The sequence below is a fragment of the Simochromis diagramma genome, unplaced genomic scaffold (assembly GCF_900408965.1).
Source record: "Simochromis diagramma unplaced genomic scaffold, fSimDia1.1 OVJJ01000603.1, whole genome shotgun sequence".
In the NCBI taxonomy this organism is placed as follows: domain Eukaryota; kingdom Metazoa; phylum Chordata; class Actinopteri; order Cichliformes; family Cichlidae; genus Simochromis; species Simochromis diagramma.
The window spans coordinates 17,646,375-17,665,848 of NW_024387414.1; the positions used below are offsets into that span (position 1 = coordinate 17,646,375).

General features: G+C 40.3%; 1 protein-coding gene across 1 annotated transcript in view; it reads right to left on the reverse strand.

Annotated features, from left to right (window-relative positions):
* The window catches only part of aldh1a2 (aldehyde dehydrogenase 1 family, member A2), a 28,522-nt gene extending 10,017 nt beyond the window's left edge, over positions 1 to 18,505 (reverse strand). The window contains exons 1-7 of the mRNA XM_040010619.1: positions 18,269 to 18,505; positions 10,492 to 10,596; positions 8,859 to 8,999; positions 8,450 to 8,579; positions 4,925 to 4,986; positions 4,117 to 4,245; positions 1,472 to 1,585 (exon numbers count right to left, since the gene is read on the reverse strand). Coding sequence (XP_039866553.1) covers positions 1,472 to 1,585; positions 4,117 to 4,245; positions 4,925 to 4,986; positions 8,450 to 8,579; positions 8,859 to 8,999; positions 10,492 to 10,596; positions 18,269 to 18,385 — 798 coding nt within the window. The 5' untranslated portion in view covers positions 18,386 to 18,505. The remainder of the gene's footprint in view (positions 1 to 1,471; positions 1,586 to 4,116; positions 4,246 to 4,924; positions 4,987 to 8,449; positions 8,580 to 8,858; positions 9,000 to 10,491; positions 10,597 to 18,268) is intronic.
* Between the last annotated feature and the right edge of the window lie 969 nt (positions 18,506 to 19,474).

Consider the following 19,474-nt stretch of genomic DNA (forward strand, 5'->3'; position numbering starts at 1 on the left):
CATCCAGGATCTTTGAAATGCAAACAACAGCGTACACTAACAATGCTCTCTCCCTGTGACATTCACGTTTACATTTTACAGGAATATGTCTACTCATGTGCCACTTAATTAGGTACACTGGTTCAACTGCCCCTTGCTCATACTGAGCATCAGAATGGGGAAGAAATGTAATTTAAGCGGCTTTGAATGTCGTATGGTTGTTGGTGCCAGGCCGGTGTGACTCTTTCAGAAACTGCTGATCTACTGGGATTTTCCCACACAGCCATCTATTTTACAGAGAATAATCTGAAAAAGAGAAGATATCCAGTGAGTGGGAGTTCTCTGGGTGAAAATAAGTTCAGAGTGGAATGGCCAGAATGCCAGCGCAGAATCGCTAAAGCGCACAGCACGCAGATTGGCTTCAGCCACACCGGGTGGCACCCCTGTCGGCTAACAGCAGTTAAAAACAGGAAGGCTACAATTTGCCTGGATCTCAATCCAGTACAGCACCTTTGGGATGTGGTGGAACGGGAGATTTGCATCATGGACGTGAAGCCGACAAATCTGCAGCAACTGTGTGATGCTATCATCACATCAACAAAACCCTAAATCCCTGAGGAATGTTACCAACACCTTGTAGAACCTATGCCATGACGGATTAAGGCACCTCTGAAGGTAAAAAAGGTCCAGTGAGCGAATGTCTCATTGTTCCAGTCGGTTTTGCTTTCATTGCTTTTATCTGTGACATCTGTACCTGTATGGGCTTATCAGGGACTGCTCCAATTACACATACTGTACACATGGCGCCTCCAACACAATGCAGGAGTCAAAACAAATATTACATAAGGCCGTGTTATTTGCTAAAGATAGGTGTAAATTACAGGATGGTCACATAAAAATATCACTACAACATCGGGACTACTGTAAATGGTTTTAACACAGGGGTTAGTCAACATGGAAATGACAGATGTTTATAAATGATCTGTAGAAAGGGATCTGCCGTCACTCTGGCTGTTCTCTCTGACTCCAGGAATCTGTTCAGACCACAACGCTCAACACCTAACATGGTATGTCCTTTGTCTTCCCATTAACTGCTTCCCTGTTCTCAAGAGCTGTAAGGGTATATCCTGATGGTGAGCTAAATGAAAAGCGGTATGGAGGTGCATTAATACCTCAAAGACAGCTGAGGGAAAACAGACGAGAGGCAGTGTTTTCAGAGAGACCTGTTTGTATACTCTTGACAGCGCAAATATGTGCATGTGTGTGCGATAAAATCAGAGCCCTGTCATGAGGAGTAATGACAGGGTGCGCGGCTTATGTAAGACCCCATTTGTTTGTCATTTAGACTTCAATACAGGCGCACAACATCCCCTAATTACCCAGCCTGCTCTTATGCTCTGCACATGTTGGTCACTGTGTCAACTGTGTTCAGTGACAAAAGCTAGCAGTAGGCAGATGCTGATCTGAGCCGTTCCACTAGAGAGAAAAGTACCTCGGTTGATCCTGTGAAAGCCACTTTGTCTATGCCCATGTGTGAAGCAATTGCAGCTCCTGCTGTTGGCCCGAATCCTGGCAAAATATTGATGACTCCCGGTGGAAAGCCGGCCTGTCAAAACAATATGAGAGGAAACAAGCTTTAGCGGAGATGACAGCAGAGCCAAGCAAAACCACAGGCAGTGTGGGGGAATCCGGACCCAACCCAACCTCCCTACAAGCAGAGAGCAGGGAGAACATCAAAAAGGCAACAGACAGATAGTCTCCAAGAAGAGGCGAGGCCGGAGAGGACAGGGGAAAAATAGAGAGGATGTAGACACTTAAATTTGTCCATTATTTGGCTTCAATACATTGCCATGTCAGGCTGTGTTGTTGAACTTACTCATGTGTTTATCCTTATTGTACACAGCTGCACTCACTACAAAGAGCTCTGGTTTGGAATTTACTCGAGATTTATATCAGCGTGTTTAAGATGTTCAGATTTTATTTTATTATTTTGTGGAGTTTTCGGCACTATTGCCAGGAAAAACTGAATAAAGAAAAAAGAAAGTTGACACCAGAGCATCCCTGAATTAATTTTTCTAAAGCATTTTTATGTTGACTGTCACATCCATACTTAACATATGAAACTATGTGATTATATAACATTTGTTCTTGTGATCTCTCTGAATTCATAATAAACTGATATCAAATTTAGAAATAAAAACTTAAAATAACTTTCCTTATTAATCATTTAGCATTTTAGCTAGTGTGTGCATCATTAGGCTCTCATCACTCTTCATGCTATCGTTAAAGTGGGATTATTCAATGTGGTATGATAATGCTGTACTTATTACTGCTAAAATACTGCCTGTATTATTCTCAAAGGTTGCCATCTTAGCAGAAGGTTAGGGAGTACATATTTTAAGTCTGTACGAGGGAATGCTAATGCTAATTAGCAACCGAGCAGCAGGTGATTTTTAGCAGACCTTGACATTATGGGTGTTTTTTCTTGTCTATGTATTAATGTTTAAATATTGTTAATAATGTTCCCCGTGGAAGAATTTAGTATGAGTGGTTACATGTTAAGTTAAGCTGTAAATGTCTACAAAATGGCACAGCTAGCCTGCTAACCACTGTGAAATCCTTCAGTAGCCATTTCTGCTAAGTACATAACCTAATTATCATGAGACAGCAGTACTGTATATACTTCATATACTGTTTATATATATATATATATATATATATATATATATATATATATATATATATATATATATATATATATATATATATACCACATCCATACTTGCTGAAGGATGTGAGACACATTGTTAATGCTGCTCGAGTACTGATGACACAATGGAACAAACATTATCTAAATATTATTAAAAAATGGTTAGCTGCAGTATGATATCATATATATATATATATATATATATATATATATATATATATATATATATATATTAGTTTTTAACACAAGCAGTTTAAACTTCTGACACCTACACATTACAAATACAGGAGCTGCTTAGCCATGGAAACCCATGCCACGAAGCTCCTGGCACAAAGTTTTTGTGCTGATGTTAAAGAAAAAAGGAGGTTTTGCTGTTTGTAATTTGACATTCAGGGACTATTTTCCCTTAGCACTTGGTGCTGCTGCTCTATAACTTTATGTGGTCTTTGATTTCATGGCTGAGTTGCTGTTCTTAGTAAAGCCTCCCGCATTGCAGCAATTCCCCTTTCAGTTGATCGTGTAATATCTAGGAGGGTAGAAGTTTCACAAACTGACTTGTTGCATAGGTGGCATCCTATTACAGCAAAACGTTCAAATTTAGTGAGTTCTTTAGAACGACCCAGTCTTTTACAAATGTGTGTGAAGGCAGTAGATGAAAACATTGGAATTCAAAGATGAATAGGTTTGACCCAGTACTTTTGTCCATACAGTGAATATTGAATTGAGTTGAATTAGCTGTATTAATATTAATATTTGGATTTTATTTTGACTAAACTACCAGAGGTAGTAAACTAGAGACACTAGACGTGTGTTTAGTTCTGCATCAGATAATTATTTTGTATTTCTGACACTTAATTATGTGACAGAGACCAACATGAAGGTTTTTAAATGCAGCGTGAAAGCTCAGCAAAAATAGATATTCACAATATTAACCTCATTATTACTGTTTCTGCAGCATTTCCCACCAGACAGATGCTAATTCTGAGCTTTTTTTTTTTCATTAAAATAAAGAAAGATTTTAAATGTTTCATTTTTATCATCCTAAATAAATTTTATTGTTGTATTAAGAGACTAAAATCTGTATGTTTTAGACCATTAAAAAGTTCATTTGCATAATTGAGGCAAACTAACCATTTCATTTTGGCTCTATATTGGCTGGAGATAACATAAAGGCCAAGTCCTACTTCACTGACTCTGAGATGATGCACCAAATCGATGTGACACTTCGCTAAACATCTGTTTTTTATCGCCTTTTGGTTACATTAACATTGAACTGTCTAAATAAAGTGTTGGCCAAAGTCAAAGTGAACACTGTGTCCTTGGCAAAATAAAACCTATAAGTGATTCTGTTTCAGTTAGTTCAGCACTCATGCTTGAAACTGTGCACGCGAAATGTTTACCGTCGTCATAGTGACTCTGTCATTTACCTCCTTGATTAGAGCTGCCATGTAGAGGCAGGTGAGCGGCGTCTCCTCAGCAGGTTTCAGGACGACAGTGTTTCCACACGCGAGCGCTGGGCCCAGCTTCCATGCTGTCATCATCAGAGGGAAGTTCCACTGTGTACAACACACACGCGCACGCACACAGAGACACACACACAAACACCGGAAAAAGACATCATGCATCTGACACACTGGGTGGTCACAAGTCAAGTTCAATAACTCATCGCTCTTAAGTCACTCACTCTCATTTTCACTCTGTCTAAACATAGTCAAGTGAGAAAATGTTCTCGGCACTTGTACAGTATTTTCTCTTCCCACAGTATTCTGAGAAAGTCGGGAAATTGCAACACATGTGCAATAGACCCGTATCACTGTTCAACACACAGGCCTGTGTTATTTCTGCTTTGCACAGGAGCCCATGGGGCTCAACACAGAACCACACGCTTTCTGCACTCTTGCACAATCAACAGTGTCTCTTTCTCCTTGATCTTTTCCTCCTTTCTCATCATTCTTCTTTCCTCAAACACACTCTGTTAAATCCCTTAGCTCATTCTTCTGCTTCTCACTTCTTGTTCCCTTTTCCTCAAAGCCACCGGCACACTGGGGGGGGTGGGGTTTGGAGTGGTTGCGGGGGATTACCGGTAAGATTTAAAAACTGTGGCTGACAGGGAATTACTGGAAAATTCTGAATGTAATTCAGTACTTTTAGACGCAGCTAACTCCATCTTTTTTATTTTTTCTTCACACTTCCCTGTCATGTTTGCATGTCACTTTTCAGAAAAGTTATACTCACAGGGACAATTTGTCCACAAACTCCAATAGGCTCATATCTGGTAAATGTCAGATACTCTCCATCTGTAGAGGAAAACACATGAGCAAAGAGAGAACTGGGTTATTTATTCCTAGCTTTAACACTTTAACAAAAAAGCACTTAATAGGAAATACTAAAAAATCCCTCTAAACACATGAAAAACGTCACCACCTGACTCCCCTGGTGTTGTTGACTCGACATGTTAATTTGCAAATGAATCCACATGCAGCATTCCTTGTTGCTTTACCCTGGTGAGAGATTACGTTTCCTCCAGCAGCACAGGCATGTGTGTAACTGTTTTAGGTCATAGAGATGGGTGTTATGCTGGAAAGGTTTGCTCATTCCTCTTGCATTACTTGAGTAAAAAGGAGGTACTTGCTGAGGGTGTGCCATGCTTGTTCATTTTTCAGAAAAACAATTCATATTGAGAAATGTGTGTATAAATTTGTTACCACAGTGGTCAGCTGATGATTGCTTAATGTTGCACTTGGACTGGAAGGATCAGTGGGGGGATGACAAGTCAAACAATCACGTTGACAACAGATACAAAACTGCAGTAAGATTCCCATATTTCAACTTTTTCTTTTTTTTGTCCGTGTATTCCAGTGTGGATCTTGCAAAACTGCTATTGTTTGTGGAATGAATCTATAAACCCAGTAGGCATGACATTTTCTGGAGGAACTCGAGTATCTGAAGCCTTGTTTGAAAGAATGACGCCTGCACATGAATTATATTTCAATTTGGCACAGGCGGTGTAAATGATACCAAACTGTACTGCCAAAGGTGCTGCACATAATGACACTCCCCATTCATTTCATGCCGTCTCTGATATAAATTTAACACCACAGTATCAGCATAACAGGCAAGACAAATAGCTGCAGAGGAGCTGCTCATGGTAGCTGTGTTGCGCCTCATTCTAACAGGTGAACAAACATGATTACTTACATCATACAGGCTACAGGAATACCCTTATTTATTTACTCTGAAAGCCTACAAGTGGAATAAAGCTTAGACCAAAGCCCTGGGAAAACGCTCGCCGTGGTTGGTTTGGCAGCAGCGTACAAGAGAAGCTTTGAGAGGGACAATACAGCGGTATCAGGATGTTTTCCATGTCCTCTCAGTCTCTCTCATTCTTTTTTTTCTTCCTTTTAAAACACACAGCCAACTTTCTTCTCTTCCACCCTCAGATTCAGCTGCTTTAGAGGGGCAACACTGGCAGCTGGCTCTACTGTGTTTAGATTGATTACCAATTTGTTACCTTCACCCGCTGAATGTAAGCTTAGCTTTCTGCAAAACTCTGAACACAATGAAATAAAAAGAGTGTTTTGTTTTACTAAAAAATTTAATAAATGGTGATGTCAAATAGAGATGCCCCCCCCCCCCAAAAAAGATTTAAATTTCCTGTACTTGTAAAAAGCCTTGTATTAAAATATTGCAAGAATTTATGCAATGATCCTAGTCAAAGGTCTCTAAAGTAGCTTAAAAGCAAAAAAAATTAATGTTGCACAACTTAAATCCCTATATTAATTGTGCATTCTCATGCTCCTCTTACAGGGTTCCTATATTATAACATAGTTCTCCTGACTGTCCACATGCTTTTCAGTCAGTGTAGGAAAAGATTAACGGAGGCTACAAAGATTTTTTTTATTTTATTGTTCTGAGTGTTTTAAAATCATGTTTATAGCGGCTTGTCGTATATAATAAACACAGATTTTGGTACCTATGTACAGTGGAAGCGTCATGGTATTAATACTTTTAAGGATCTCTATAAAGATGGCACTTTCTTAACTTTTTTAGACCTGTGTTCAGAAACAAATCTTCCGGCTACCAATCTATTCCGTTATTTTCAGGCACGGCATTGCACTTCTGCTCTCTTCCCGTCCAACCCTCTTCTTCCAAATGTCCAGCCTTGGGAGGAATTCTTATCCCTTAAACCCAATAAAAAGTCAATTATATCTTTAATATATAAAAAACTTATGGATTTACATGTCCATTCAGTTGTTAAAATTAGGAGGGCTTGGGAGCGGGAGTTAGGAGTAATTTTTTCGGATCAGCAATGGGAGAAAGCAGTATCCAATGTCCGTTATAGTACGTCCTGTGTATTGTACAGGGTTTACTATTCAAACTATTGCAAGTCATTAAACGTTCTACCAGCTGATTAATATCATCCCCCCCCCCTTTTTTTTTTTGTGTGTGTGTGTTTTGGGTTTCTTCTTAGTTTTTGGGTTTTTTTGGGGTTTTTTGTTTTGTTTGTTTTTCTCAATTTTATATAAGCGTGGGTGTGACTGTGTGTGTGTGTGTGTGTGTGTGTGTGTGTGTGTGTGTGTGTGTGTGTGTGTGTGTGTGTGTTATTGTATCTGTTCATGTAAGAACAACTAACAAATATGTGAGGGGAACAGATTGTATTGTCATTGTAAACTTATGTACATTTGTCTCTCAATAAAAATACTTATTAAAAAAATAAACACCAATTTGCTGCATTTTTTATCAGGCACTGGTTGTAAATTATATAATAACTTACTAATCTAGGTCACTTTGTGTGGAACACAGTCAATATAATAATATATCCCAAATTCAATTAGCACATGTAACAATAATAAAAGTAAAGTTGATCAACAGACTTCAAAGAGCGATCGTATTGATTTTCCAGGTCAGGGAACTATTTTTTTATTTTGTTTTATTTTAATTTCATTTTCCTGACACCCCAGTAATGCACAATAACAATTAAAACCTTTTACTGATACCAAAAGGGTCTCAGAATAAAACCGTGCCTGCTAAAGCTCTCAGTAGAGTTAGTGGAGAATTTAAAGCTACTTTCAGCTGCTCACTTCTCACAACAAACAGCTAACTATTGTCTAAGAGGTTTGACACATTAAATCTGAATGACAGACTGTGTAAAAAATGTGCACAGTGTAACATCAACAATTGTTTGAGAAATTCTGTATTGAAACTTCAAGCTGATGCAAAGAGCGAGCGGTTAAGAAACCGGAGACGTGTTGCATTCATATTGAATTGATTTATCAACTACAGGTTGCCACGCCCTAAGGCATATCTCTCATTATCATAGATTTTCTCTAAATGGGAACTAGAAATGACAAAATAAACATTATGTTGCAATCTTTAGGCGTTTAACTGGTTTATTAATCAAGGAAAGTGTTTACTGAGGTCAAAGAGCAGATCAGAAAGAAAGTGATCTTTCCCATACACTTCTATACAGTCAGTCTTCTTTTTGCAACCAGAGGAGTCGCCCCCTGCTGGCCATTAGAAGAAAGAAGTAGATTTAAAGATCTTCCACACATGCTTCAGTTTTTAAATCCTGACTAATCATATATGTTAAGTTTGCAATTTCAGTTGAGTGTTGTTGCATTTTTTGTTTGTTTTTTGGTACCAAAAAGTCAGAGGAACAAACACAAAAACACAAACCTGGCTCTTTCTTTAATACCATCTGACTAATCCTTTCTTTAACTGCTAGTACCCTTCATCTCTCTCGGTCCAAACGGCTCTTACCCATTGGAATGGAAGTACCATGGATCTTGTCGGCATATCCAGCAAAGTATCTCAGTGTCTTTATGGTTCCTTGGAGGTCCACAAACAGAGTGGGCAGGAAAGGCTTTCCACTGTCCAGTGACTCAATAGTCTGAAGAGAGACGAGGGACAAATATGTGATATAACCTTGTGATCTTCACATATTTCCATACTGTTTTCTATCTTTTACACGCACCCACGGGTGAAATGTGACACTAAGATAACACTTAACTACAAGTACGGCAGTAATATGCTCGCTTTAGGACATTTGCATGTATTTGTACTATCAAGCACAAAAGCAACTGTAGATCCTTCTTTCCAAAAGGCATAAAATGCATTTAATAACATGTGAGGAAAAATAAGAGAACATTCCCAGTATTTGTCCACTTACTGCTAGGTAGACACTGTCCCTCTCCACCAGGTCAGCCAGTTTGGACAGCAGTCGACCCCTCTCTGAAGCATCCATCCTTCGCCACACAGAGCCCAAAGAAAAGGCCAGGCGAGCTGCCTGCACGGCTTTATCAACGTCAGCCTACAGGGGGAAAAAAAACATGTCACTTCATGATCTGTCTCTGCATTTTAGCAGGCCTACATCTGACATAGAAGTGTATATGCTGAATGCTGAAGATGATTTGTCTCATATTGTGCTTTTGCTTTTCTTTAATATTTCAGATCCAGCTATTTCACTCATGTATGACGGCTAAAGACTAGACTCCAGGCCAACACTATAGCTATACCTGTTTAAGCATGCAACGCATGTACCAAAGGATAGCGTCCTTACTGCAGGAGCCAGAGTTGGAGTTCATTACAGACCATTTCCTGCATGTTTTCACTCTCTCCCCACTTTCCTACTCTCTGCACTGCCCTATCCAATAAAAAGATGGTTAACCTTTTACAGGGCACTCACTAAGTAAGATATACAGAAAGTCTCAACTTTAACCCTAAAGTGTGACTTTTTTTTAAATCTTTGCGATGCAAATGAAGTGATATGTTTCCTGATTATGGGTAAACCCCCCCCCACCTTTCATTGTTAGACTCTCCAGCGCTGAAACCTAAGTACAGAGAAATTCATTATTCTTTTTACTGTACTACATGTATTTAAGGTAGCTCCATTATGCTTTTCAAATATATATACTGTTACATGCTCACTTTAAACATGGCTTAAGTTTCAGAAAATTAGGTCATCATGTATAAAAGTAATCCCTGTGAGCCAGAAACTCCAGACCTCACTGCATGCTCAGTTTACACCAGCTTTTTTTTTTTTTTAACTCTTGGCTCTGTGTGATGAGAAAAAGAGAGAGAGGGCATCCTAACGTTTTCATCTCAAAGTACTGTACTGTGAGTACAGAGGCCACGCTGGCAGCTGTTCAAACCCGCTGTTTGTGAGAGACAGCCAATCAAAAGAAAACTGGCTTTAAGTGGGAGGGGCTAAACTGATGAACTAAGGGAATGGACCAAGGCCAAGTATATGATTAATAAAGATAACACTGAACTATGAATAATTTAAAGCTACTCTTTTAAAGCCCAAGAATAAAAATATGGAGCAAATGAATTAAGAAAAACTTTAAGAATAATTTGTTATTTCTAGCTGCATTTATCTCTTCTGTGTTTGCACAACATGTGAATGTATCTGCTGAACATCAAGGGTCTTGTTGAGGTTTTACTTTCTGCTCATGTTGCTTTCTGTCCTTTGGGATCATCTGCCCCACCCCATGAGGTTCACTTGGGTTACCCTCCCACCTGTGTGTGTGTGTGTGTGTGTGTGTGTGTAGTTCTGTCTTTATCTTTTCTGTCTTTTTTATCTTTTTTTATCTTGTATATTGTCTAACATCCACTAAACGCTTGCTTTTGTTGTTTAAGCCTGCACGCTAGTCCAACATGAACAAGTTAAAAATTAGTTTTACCAATAAAAACTTCTACATCCATCAACAGTAATGACTTTAACCATTTACTTGGTTTAACTATACTTATGTAATGTAATACTTATAATAATACTCCACCATAAAACATTGTATAACATTTACCTTGTCTGCTTCCTGGACTTCACAGATCTGCTCTCCAGTAGCCGGGTTGTAGACAGGGAAGACCTTTCCACTAACAGAGTCCTGCCATTCATTGTTGATGAAGATCTGCAAAAAAAGAAGAAGATAATTTGGGCATTTTAGTAAGAGATATAACCCATTTTAAATTCATTAAATAGGCAAAATTATTATTGGAATGTATCCTTTTCACACGTAGCACTGAAAGCCTGAAAAGGCAGTTTCCAAACATGCTAAGCATGAGCGTGCAACAATGGCTGCTCTTTTTTTTATTTAAAAATATTTATATTATATTAAGTAATGCGTTCATTTCACCATTTTGCTGCAGCTATGTGCTTGTGGACTGCGAAAGAAAAACAGCTCTCACGCAGCGACACGTCCAGGGAGAATCTCTGGAAATCTGGACACAGATTCCTGTCTGTTCAGCATTGCTCTCTAGGGAGTGCTCCACCATCCAGACAAAGGGGGTGGGTGGATGTGGGGGTACAGATAAATCCCAATCACACACTCGACCCCCACCCACCTACACAATCCGCCCCCCCACCCCCCCACCCCCCAAGCACACAGACACACGTTTCACAACATCGCTGCTCGTTTACGAGATCATAAAACACGTGCTGCACTTGGTTTCTGTGATGCGTTAAAGCAAGTCTTCCGTTAAACAGCCAATCCTTGGATTCCAACACGAGACATATGCAACATCTTTGCCGAGCAAAAAGAAAAATAAATGTTTACACAACTCCACAACTGAGAGTTATGACACAGAAGTACATGTGACGCCTTTTACATATGTAATTTTAAACGTACCTCCAGCATATTAGGTCAGCGACAAAAACCTCCTTCCCCGCTGACATGTTTGGATTCATTAGGCTGACTTACTCACACTGTTTTTAATGGCTGTCAGTCTGCCTGATAGATAGAGTGCAAGGAGAACATCTGCTGGCACAAATCCCTCTGTGTATATATTCGCTCTTACCCTCCTTCTACTTTAGAGCAGTTCTGATGTACTGAGAGCAAACCTGAGAGCAGGGTTCAAGTATCCCACTGGCTGTAGCCTCCCTAAACTCTCCAACATGTTTACCTCCATAAACGCCGGGCTTTAAGTACTATTTAATTGGCTGTAAAGTGTTAGCTGTGTTTACTTTCGGGCTGGTATAAAATGCCGAAGTTCCTGAAAACCGTTGGAGTCACAGTAAAAACACATCACTCTGCCCCCCTCCCTCCCTCAATCCCTCCTCCGTATCATTCCCACGGCTCACTGGCTCATAATGTGGACTCTGCATCTGATTACCTCGCATTCACGTGTTTAAGGTGTTCAGTATCTCCATGTACCACTTCACAAGGCAAAAAAATACAGTACAAGATCATTTTCCTATCATTCCTTTGCACTGCTTACCCCCAAACCGTCCCCCACACAAAGGCCTGAGTAACTTCTCCCTCTACCAGCCTGGTATTCTCAGGCGCCTACCATCAGAGGCCACCTTTAATCTGCTGCTCATTAAGAGCACTTCATAAAATTGTCAGTAACAATAAGGAGCAGAGGGCCAGCTACAAAAACAAAAAGTCCTGTAGAGCACTGAATTAGTTTTTAAATTTATAGGGGCCACTGAAGTGGGGCGCCCTAAATCAGAGGAGCCCCCTGACAGCCTCAACAGTCCGAGCAAGAATGCAGACCATGGGTAGCTTTATGCATGGCGTAACCCCTCTCACAAGATGCTGCTAAAGGAGAACGGATGAAGCACGACAACAGTGGAGCAGGCCCCACCTAAATCACGGCCAGAAAAGGACAACTGTCAGACGCCGTTTGGCTCAGCCCTCTCGCTGGGCTCGGACTGGTGTTAGACTTTTGTCTCGTTCCATTGAGAGACTTGATTAAGATGACAGGCCGGAGTCGTAAATCAACTCTCAAGGTTTCTTAAAATTGCTTTTAGGATCATTTGGACGAGGGGCAAAGAACGCAAGGATGAAAAAGCAAGTGCAAGGGTTCACATTTTCAAATGACTAATTGTGTTTTCTTTCCCATTCCCTGCGGGGTCGTTACTATCACTTCACATGATAGGTTCATGTTTATGAAAGTCTGCGCTGCCATTCAGGGCCTAAAATCCCAAAAGTGCACGCAAGATGAAAGAAAATAATAATTAATATGGATACAAATAATCCCAGGTTTTATTTACTCTATATGTCATTTTAAACTAGAGGTATGAAAAACTCTTTAAAGATCTAGTTCTGCAGCTTTTTATACAAATGGGAGAGAGGATTAAAACTGAGACCAATATGTGTTGCTTGAATAATAACGAGGAGGCCTGATGTGGATGAGTAAGCCTATAGGTCAGGGCTTTCTGCATGGGTCACAGGGCAGCTGCAAACATTTAGCAAATCTCTTGCTTTTCTATAAAAATCGCCGGTCCCATCATCCGGTACGAGCCTGCGAGGGATGGGGATCACAAAAAGATGAGGCACAATATAAACAACCACAATTTAAGATTGTATTTTTTTCAATTCAGCTTTAATTTTCTGTAATTACAAAAAAACAACGACAAATAAATTAACGTTAAAATCAGGATTTGTTCATGTTACACAAAGTTTGAAATGTAAACGATACCGACTTTTTCTTTTTCTTCTTCTTTTTTTCCACGTTAATAAAAACTTTGTGCGGTATTTGTGTCGATTCATTTTTTCGGAGTGAACTGTAACAGGAAGTATGAAATGCCAAAATACTTCATGCAGCCAACAAAACATCTGTTTGGCTCTTTGCTTCTTCTCACAGCTCACATGCTGAAAGAATATGTAAGGCTACTCGGTTCTCGTCGGTTGGACAGAGGGGGCGGGGGGGTTTAGGGGCGTCTGTGTGTGTGCGCGCGCGTGTGTGTGTGAAGGTTTACATACGTGTGTGTTTACACACAACACGCCAAGATTCCACAGCCAGATGAATCCTACGGGCACCTGCAACACTCGTCTGCGCAGGAAGTTTCATATCCTCCCCTATCACAGGACCTCTATTTCCTTTCTGGTTTTGGATGGCGTTCAAAAGTCTTATAATTACTACTGTTACAAGTGAGTGGAGAGCATGTGAAAGTGGAGACCAGCTGGTATTTTCTTTTTTTCTTTTTTTTTCTCCTACTCCTCTCCACATGTCTGACACCGTGGAGCCTTCATGTTTTTCATTCACACACCCAGAGACAATGCCACCCTGCCCTCTCGGGTTTGGCGAGGGCGGCCTCATTGTCACTGCCTGGCAAACGCCTTTGTCTCGTCAATTTGAGTAGGCAACTGATAAAGGCTGTTCGTCCTGACAACGACGTTAAGCAAGAAACAAGCTTAACACAACGCACACCCTTCTAATAACATCCCCAGAACTGATGCTGGTGCCAGTGTGACAACGTTTCTGGGCAGATTTATTCGGCCGGCAATGAATCCCAACACTAACGCTCAATTTTTATCAGACTCAATATGAATATTATTTACTGCAAAACCTAGAAGAGCTTAATCTGCAGTCCTAATGAAAGACAGAGCAAAATAAAACAAAGAAAAAAAACCTCGAGACCACGTGCGGCTTAATTTCCATGAATCAACAATAAAACTGACCTCTCCTCTCACTCGTGGTGTTTTTTCTACCATTTGAGGTTTGATGGGTTTCCTGTGTACTTAACCACTCTTTATATTTCAGGTCAAGGGAGGTTTTAAAGAACGTTTTAACATAGTTTCACTCATGGGATCACTGGACAAGGAGGAAGTAATTTATAAAGAAATGTCATGCTTTTTTTCCACGGACAAATAAACATCTAGAAAAGCGGTCTCTGCTGTGTCGTGTTGTGCTCGCCGGCGAAAAAGAGCCCATTCCAACAGATTTATGAAGCCAAGTGTTTTTCATAATGACACCGTAAGGATTTACACGTTTTCTTGTCAGGAGGGCCGCAGACTGAAGGTATGGGAAGTTAACAGGGTAACCTCGCTGTCACTGCTCTTCCTTAAAAAGTGATTAAGAGACAGGGGACATGATGTTGACGTGTCTGCTAAGATGATAATTTACACTCGCTGCACAAGCAGGCATTTCACACCAATGGACACATTAATGGCGGTGCACACTTACCCTGTCACAATCAAAGAGATGTGTTTTAGAGAGTACGCAGCCATGTGTGTGCGAACGAGGAGATTGTGAAAGCAAAGGCACAGAAAGGAGGGAGGGGATCTTGCTGTGCTCGTTGTGATAAATCATTTAGTTGCACAGTATCCACTAACTTTGCCTCTGTTTGATCTTGATCGCGGTAAGATGGTGGTTTTGAAGTGAAAAACTCCAGAACTGCAGGTCAGACTCTGGCAAGGCAGGGCCACTAACCCACACAGTGAGGCAGGGTCATAATTTACACCCCGGTGGACAGCACCTAGCATCGGGGAGCCCCAAGCCTCCATCTGTACTATCTCAATCAGTGACAGATTGATGGAGTCTCTTATTCATCCACACTGAGTGGATGTCTGTGCATAGACTGCTTTACAAATTCATGGGTCTTCATCAGAGGGGCTCTGCACAGGTTCCTATGGTGAAAGTGCACTAATGCCACCACGAGTAAAGCAACAATGAAAATTTATAACTTGATTAGATTAAGAGAACTGTAACTCAGACGGTGAACAAGGCCACTGAATCTGGTCCTTGTCAGTTCTTCAGATGCGTTCTCACTTTATTTGTGCTATGAACACAAATACAAAAGTGCATTTTTATCAGAAGCTTAATATTAACATTTGTGAAGCATTCTTGTAGTTTCTAATCTCTAATAAAGTCTCTATAATATCAGAAAGACAAGACATGTGCAAACGTTTAAGAATAAATAAATAAAAATGTTGTAAAATACCTCTAAATCGTCTCTTCTCACCACACGTAAAAACATTTTATAGACTCTTCATCCACAGCAGAAGAAACAAAGCTGGGCCTTTCTTGTTAAATTTGTCCCACCGAGTGTCTGTTTTAACAAGTCATTACCACTCAACAGTGTGAAAAACCACAACAAAGCCACAAGTATCACCTGCTACAAAGAGCAGGGATACTTTCTCCTTAATTATTTATCAGTCTTTCTCCTCTCCACTTCTGGCACAAGTGGAAAATGTCAATAAATAGCTATCATCGTCCTCTTATTTATGGCTTCCGTTGTGGTAATATCAGGCTTTAAACTCTTTCTGTCTTGTAACCCAGCTGTTGGATCCTTTTAATAATAGAAATGTGGGGGTAGAGGATGGGAGGGGGTATGCTTTCTTTTCAAGGTTTTAGAGTATTTATTAAAACTACAAAGTCTCCTGAAGGTATTAAAAAACTATAAATGCCACTTTAATATGATTTGCATCCAAGCAGGAAGATATCTTGATACGATCACACAATTTCACTGTGAGTGGTTTGTGACTTGGTGAAAAGGACAAGGGGCAAACCTCGGCTGAACTATCCCTTTTGTTTTAATCAAATGCTTCCCTGTTATAGATCTGTTGAAGCACGATAATGGATCAGCATATCTCTGCTTCCGGAGTCATCTGATCTTTGCATTGCAAAGCAAAGAAAAGTCACTGCGATCAAAGTTTGATTAAAGTTTTTGAATTCTCATTAAGTTGGAAAAAGTTCCAGATGCCTTTATGTTGCAGAAAATGTGTTTAAGAATCATATTTGAGGGAAAAGGACTGCATCAGTGAACAATGTGGGCTGATTCCTTTGCAGTCAGCAGGGAGGAGAACAGGAACAGGGTGTGAGGAGAGTCCACGCCAGGGGTGCCCATAAATCAGGGCCCTTCTGCCCCCTATGTCCACCAAACCATCAGGGACTGGATGATCCAAATTCCTGGGGGTTAATTCACCAAGTCGCTTCCTAAATTTCCTCCTGTACACTGTTGTTTCCACTCCTTTAACTAACATTCTGCACTGAGAGGGAATGAAAAGCTTTTAGCAGGACAACACACACCATTGTCTTTACAGGGCAGCAGTAGTGTGCCCTTTGCACTTAAAACACTGAGGTATGTGTTAACGCAGAGCAATTATAAAAGCAAATGAACTTCCACCACACTATCATCAGCCTGTCCTCTGCACGAGATGCCCTTTAATCTTACAATCATAAAAACACTTGTTCTGCAGCTAAAAGACTGTTTTAGTAGCGACAAAGTGCAGCAAGACACAATCAGGCTGCTCAGACTGATGATCAAACCTCTGCTACTGATACTGTGAATTTACCTAAAAGTACAGCAACATAAGCATGAATAAAAAATAAAACTGAAAGAATGAAGATAATCTAGACATCAAACCAAATCAAAACAACTCATATCATGCCAGTTTTTCATGTGACTCATCACTTGTGGTGGGTGAAGACTCACTTTCAAAGCCCAGAGGCTTAAAGTGACATCATCCGATTAATTAATGTCTTTTTTTTGTTTTGTTTTTTTTAAGAGACATCTATTTATTTAAGCAGGATTAAGCAATTCACCATATATATATATATATATATATATATATATATATATATATATATATATATATATATATATACACATACATATATGAATCAGAGTTCCAAAATTCTTTGTTTGACTCATGCTCCTTTCTTCTTCCCACCCACACACACACTTTTGACTGCTGAGCCATATAAAACCCCTCAGAAAGCACCTTTTAAAAAAAAGAAAAGAAAAAGGAAAGAACAATAGAAAATATATTTTAAATAAATTTTAATTCTAAACTATTTCTTCACTAAATATGTTGTTCTTAGATAAAAGAAACGGAAACATTTGCCTGACCTGAGTGTGCTGCCATCACTCATGTCATTAATAGAAAAATGCTTAAAGATCAGGTAGAAACTATTTTGGTTGCGTTTTTTTTTCTTTTTAGCTGATGCCTAATATGATCCTGGGCCGTAATAATAACAGTAAATCGACTCAGTGAATATGACGAGAACACATAGGAAGGAAAATAAAAATAGACTAAATAAAAACCAGTGGTTCAATACATGGTTCAAGTCTCCCAGTATCATTATTTTATACCCCTTTAAAGTATATTTTATAAATTGTTTTCCCACGCTGTAACCTGAAATGAGGTTGGCCTGTGATATTAGGGATAATGTATTCCAGATGGAATAAATATAAAAACTACATTAAAACGGCGGAAAAAATTGGCCACGTGACTCAGTGTTGTAAAAGTTTAGCATGTGGTGCACTTCTTAAAACACGGTCAAACTATGACACGCCCTTTGTTAATACGTTGTTGGCGTCTACTTAAAATCATAGCCGTTGTGCAGCATGCGCACTTTTAACTACAAGCAAAACCAGGCCAATTAACCATGTTTAATTTTTTTTAAGAACAAAAAGGCTGAACTGTGTTAGGAAACCAGTTGTGTTTCAAAACGCACGAAGCGATGGGCCTATCAAGAGAACACAACAATCTAAAAATATTAATCAAACGTGTTTTATCAGCCACACGCTCGTCACCGCTTCAGTGAGTCGCGCACGGGTTGTTTAAGATTTAATGATCATCTCTGAGCGCGTGCGAGCGGAAAAACAATCTAATTAAAAGTTGCAGCGCGCCAGGTTTAAAGCTCTAAAGTTCTGCTGGATCATTTTTCATCACCTCTAGTCTGCTTTCAGCCACACGCTCTGACACTGAAGCTCCAGCTGCTGACTCACAAACTCGCTTTACTTCTAAAGATTTCCAAGTTTAGGTTTAAGATCTGCGCGTACAGGCTGTGAGTCGTTACGCGTAAAGTAAACTCTGCTCGGTCGGCGGCGGTTTGTGGAGAGACACAGACCTTGGTATACTTGATCTCCGGGTTGGGCACCGGTGAGGGCATCAGCTGGAGCGATGCCATGAGAGCAGCGGGGTCGCTCTTCACCTCTCCCGGGATCTCGATCTTACTGGAAGTCATCGCGGCCGTCTCTGCGCTCGTCTTGCCTGCCTGCGCCTCTCTGGGTTTTTTCAGCACAGTTCTGATTGAGATTTTGGACTCCTTCCTGGGTTTATAGCCAGGTGTCAGCAGCGGTTCATTTTCATTGGGTAAAGAAAAGGGCTGTCCTTTTGAAAAATAAATTCAAGCATTTACATAAAGCCATGCGTGTTAAGGAGGAGGAACACATCCACCCCACCCACCTCACACTCCCGGTGCACTCAGTTTCCAGTGTTCTCACTCACTAACAGCTGACGCTTTTCTACGCTAATTCATCCTGTTATATGCACAAATAGACCACGCTCATACTCGACAAAGTCTGAAATGGATTGTTATGATAGTCACAAGTGTAGTATTACTCAATGGTAATAACAATTCAGCATGTAAAAGCTATGCCAAGTTTATATAGTTAATATAAATGGGCCCTTCAGGGAAACAGAGAGTTACTAAAGCGTAATAGCCAACATATTTGTTGGGTAAACCAGTCTCGCAACAGGGTCCATTAGTTTCTGGAGCTTATCGCTTGCTCCTTCGCCGCAAACGGAGTTTGCCCTGTTGTCTTGCAGTTGTAAATGTGCAAATATCGGTCTTTCTGAGCCCTTTGAGCGCCTTGCTTCGGCTCAGATTAAAAGTTATCTCTGTCTCTCGGATCCCACAGTCAACAAAACAACCCCTCATACATAAAGCACACCATAACCTCACACTTACACCGTCATTAACCTTTTCCTAAGTGACATTAAAGTGTCGCACCACCTTTCGCCTCACAGTCACCATGTAGTCCTATTTGCCTAACACAACCTCCCCACGGCCTGAGATGTCATGCAAATGCGCACTGGAGCAATTGTTCCTGCGTGCGGGGTATTGTTGGCACAGATTTGTCCTGTAGGTGATAATTCCTTCCAGCGCCTCCTTCAAAACCGGCCAATATACATCCTCCAATTAGCCGCAAGAGGCCCTATCTGGGAAAGCTAAAGGATTTAAAGCAAATCCACGCGTATTAACACATCCACAACAAATAGACCGTCATACTTAAATGTGACGTCACTCACTCAGCAGTTTGTGGGTGAATGA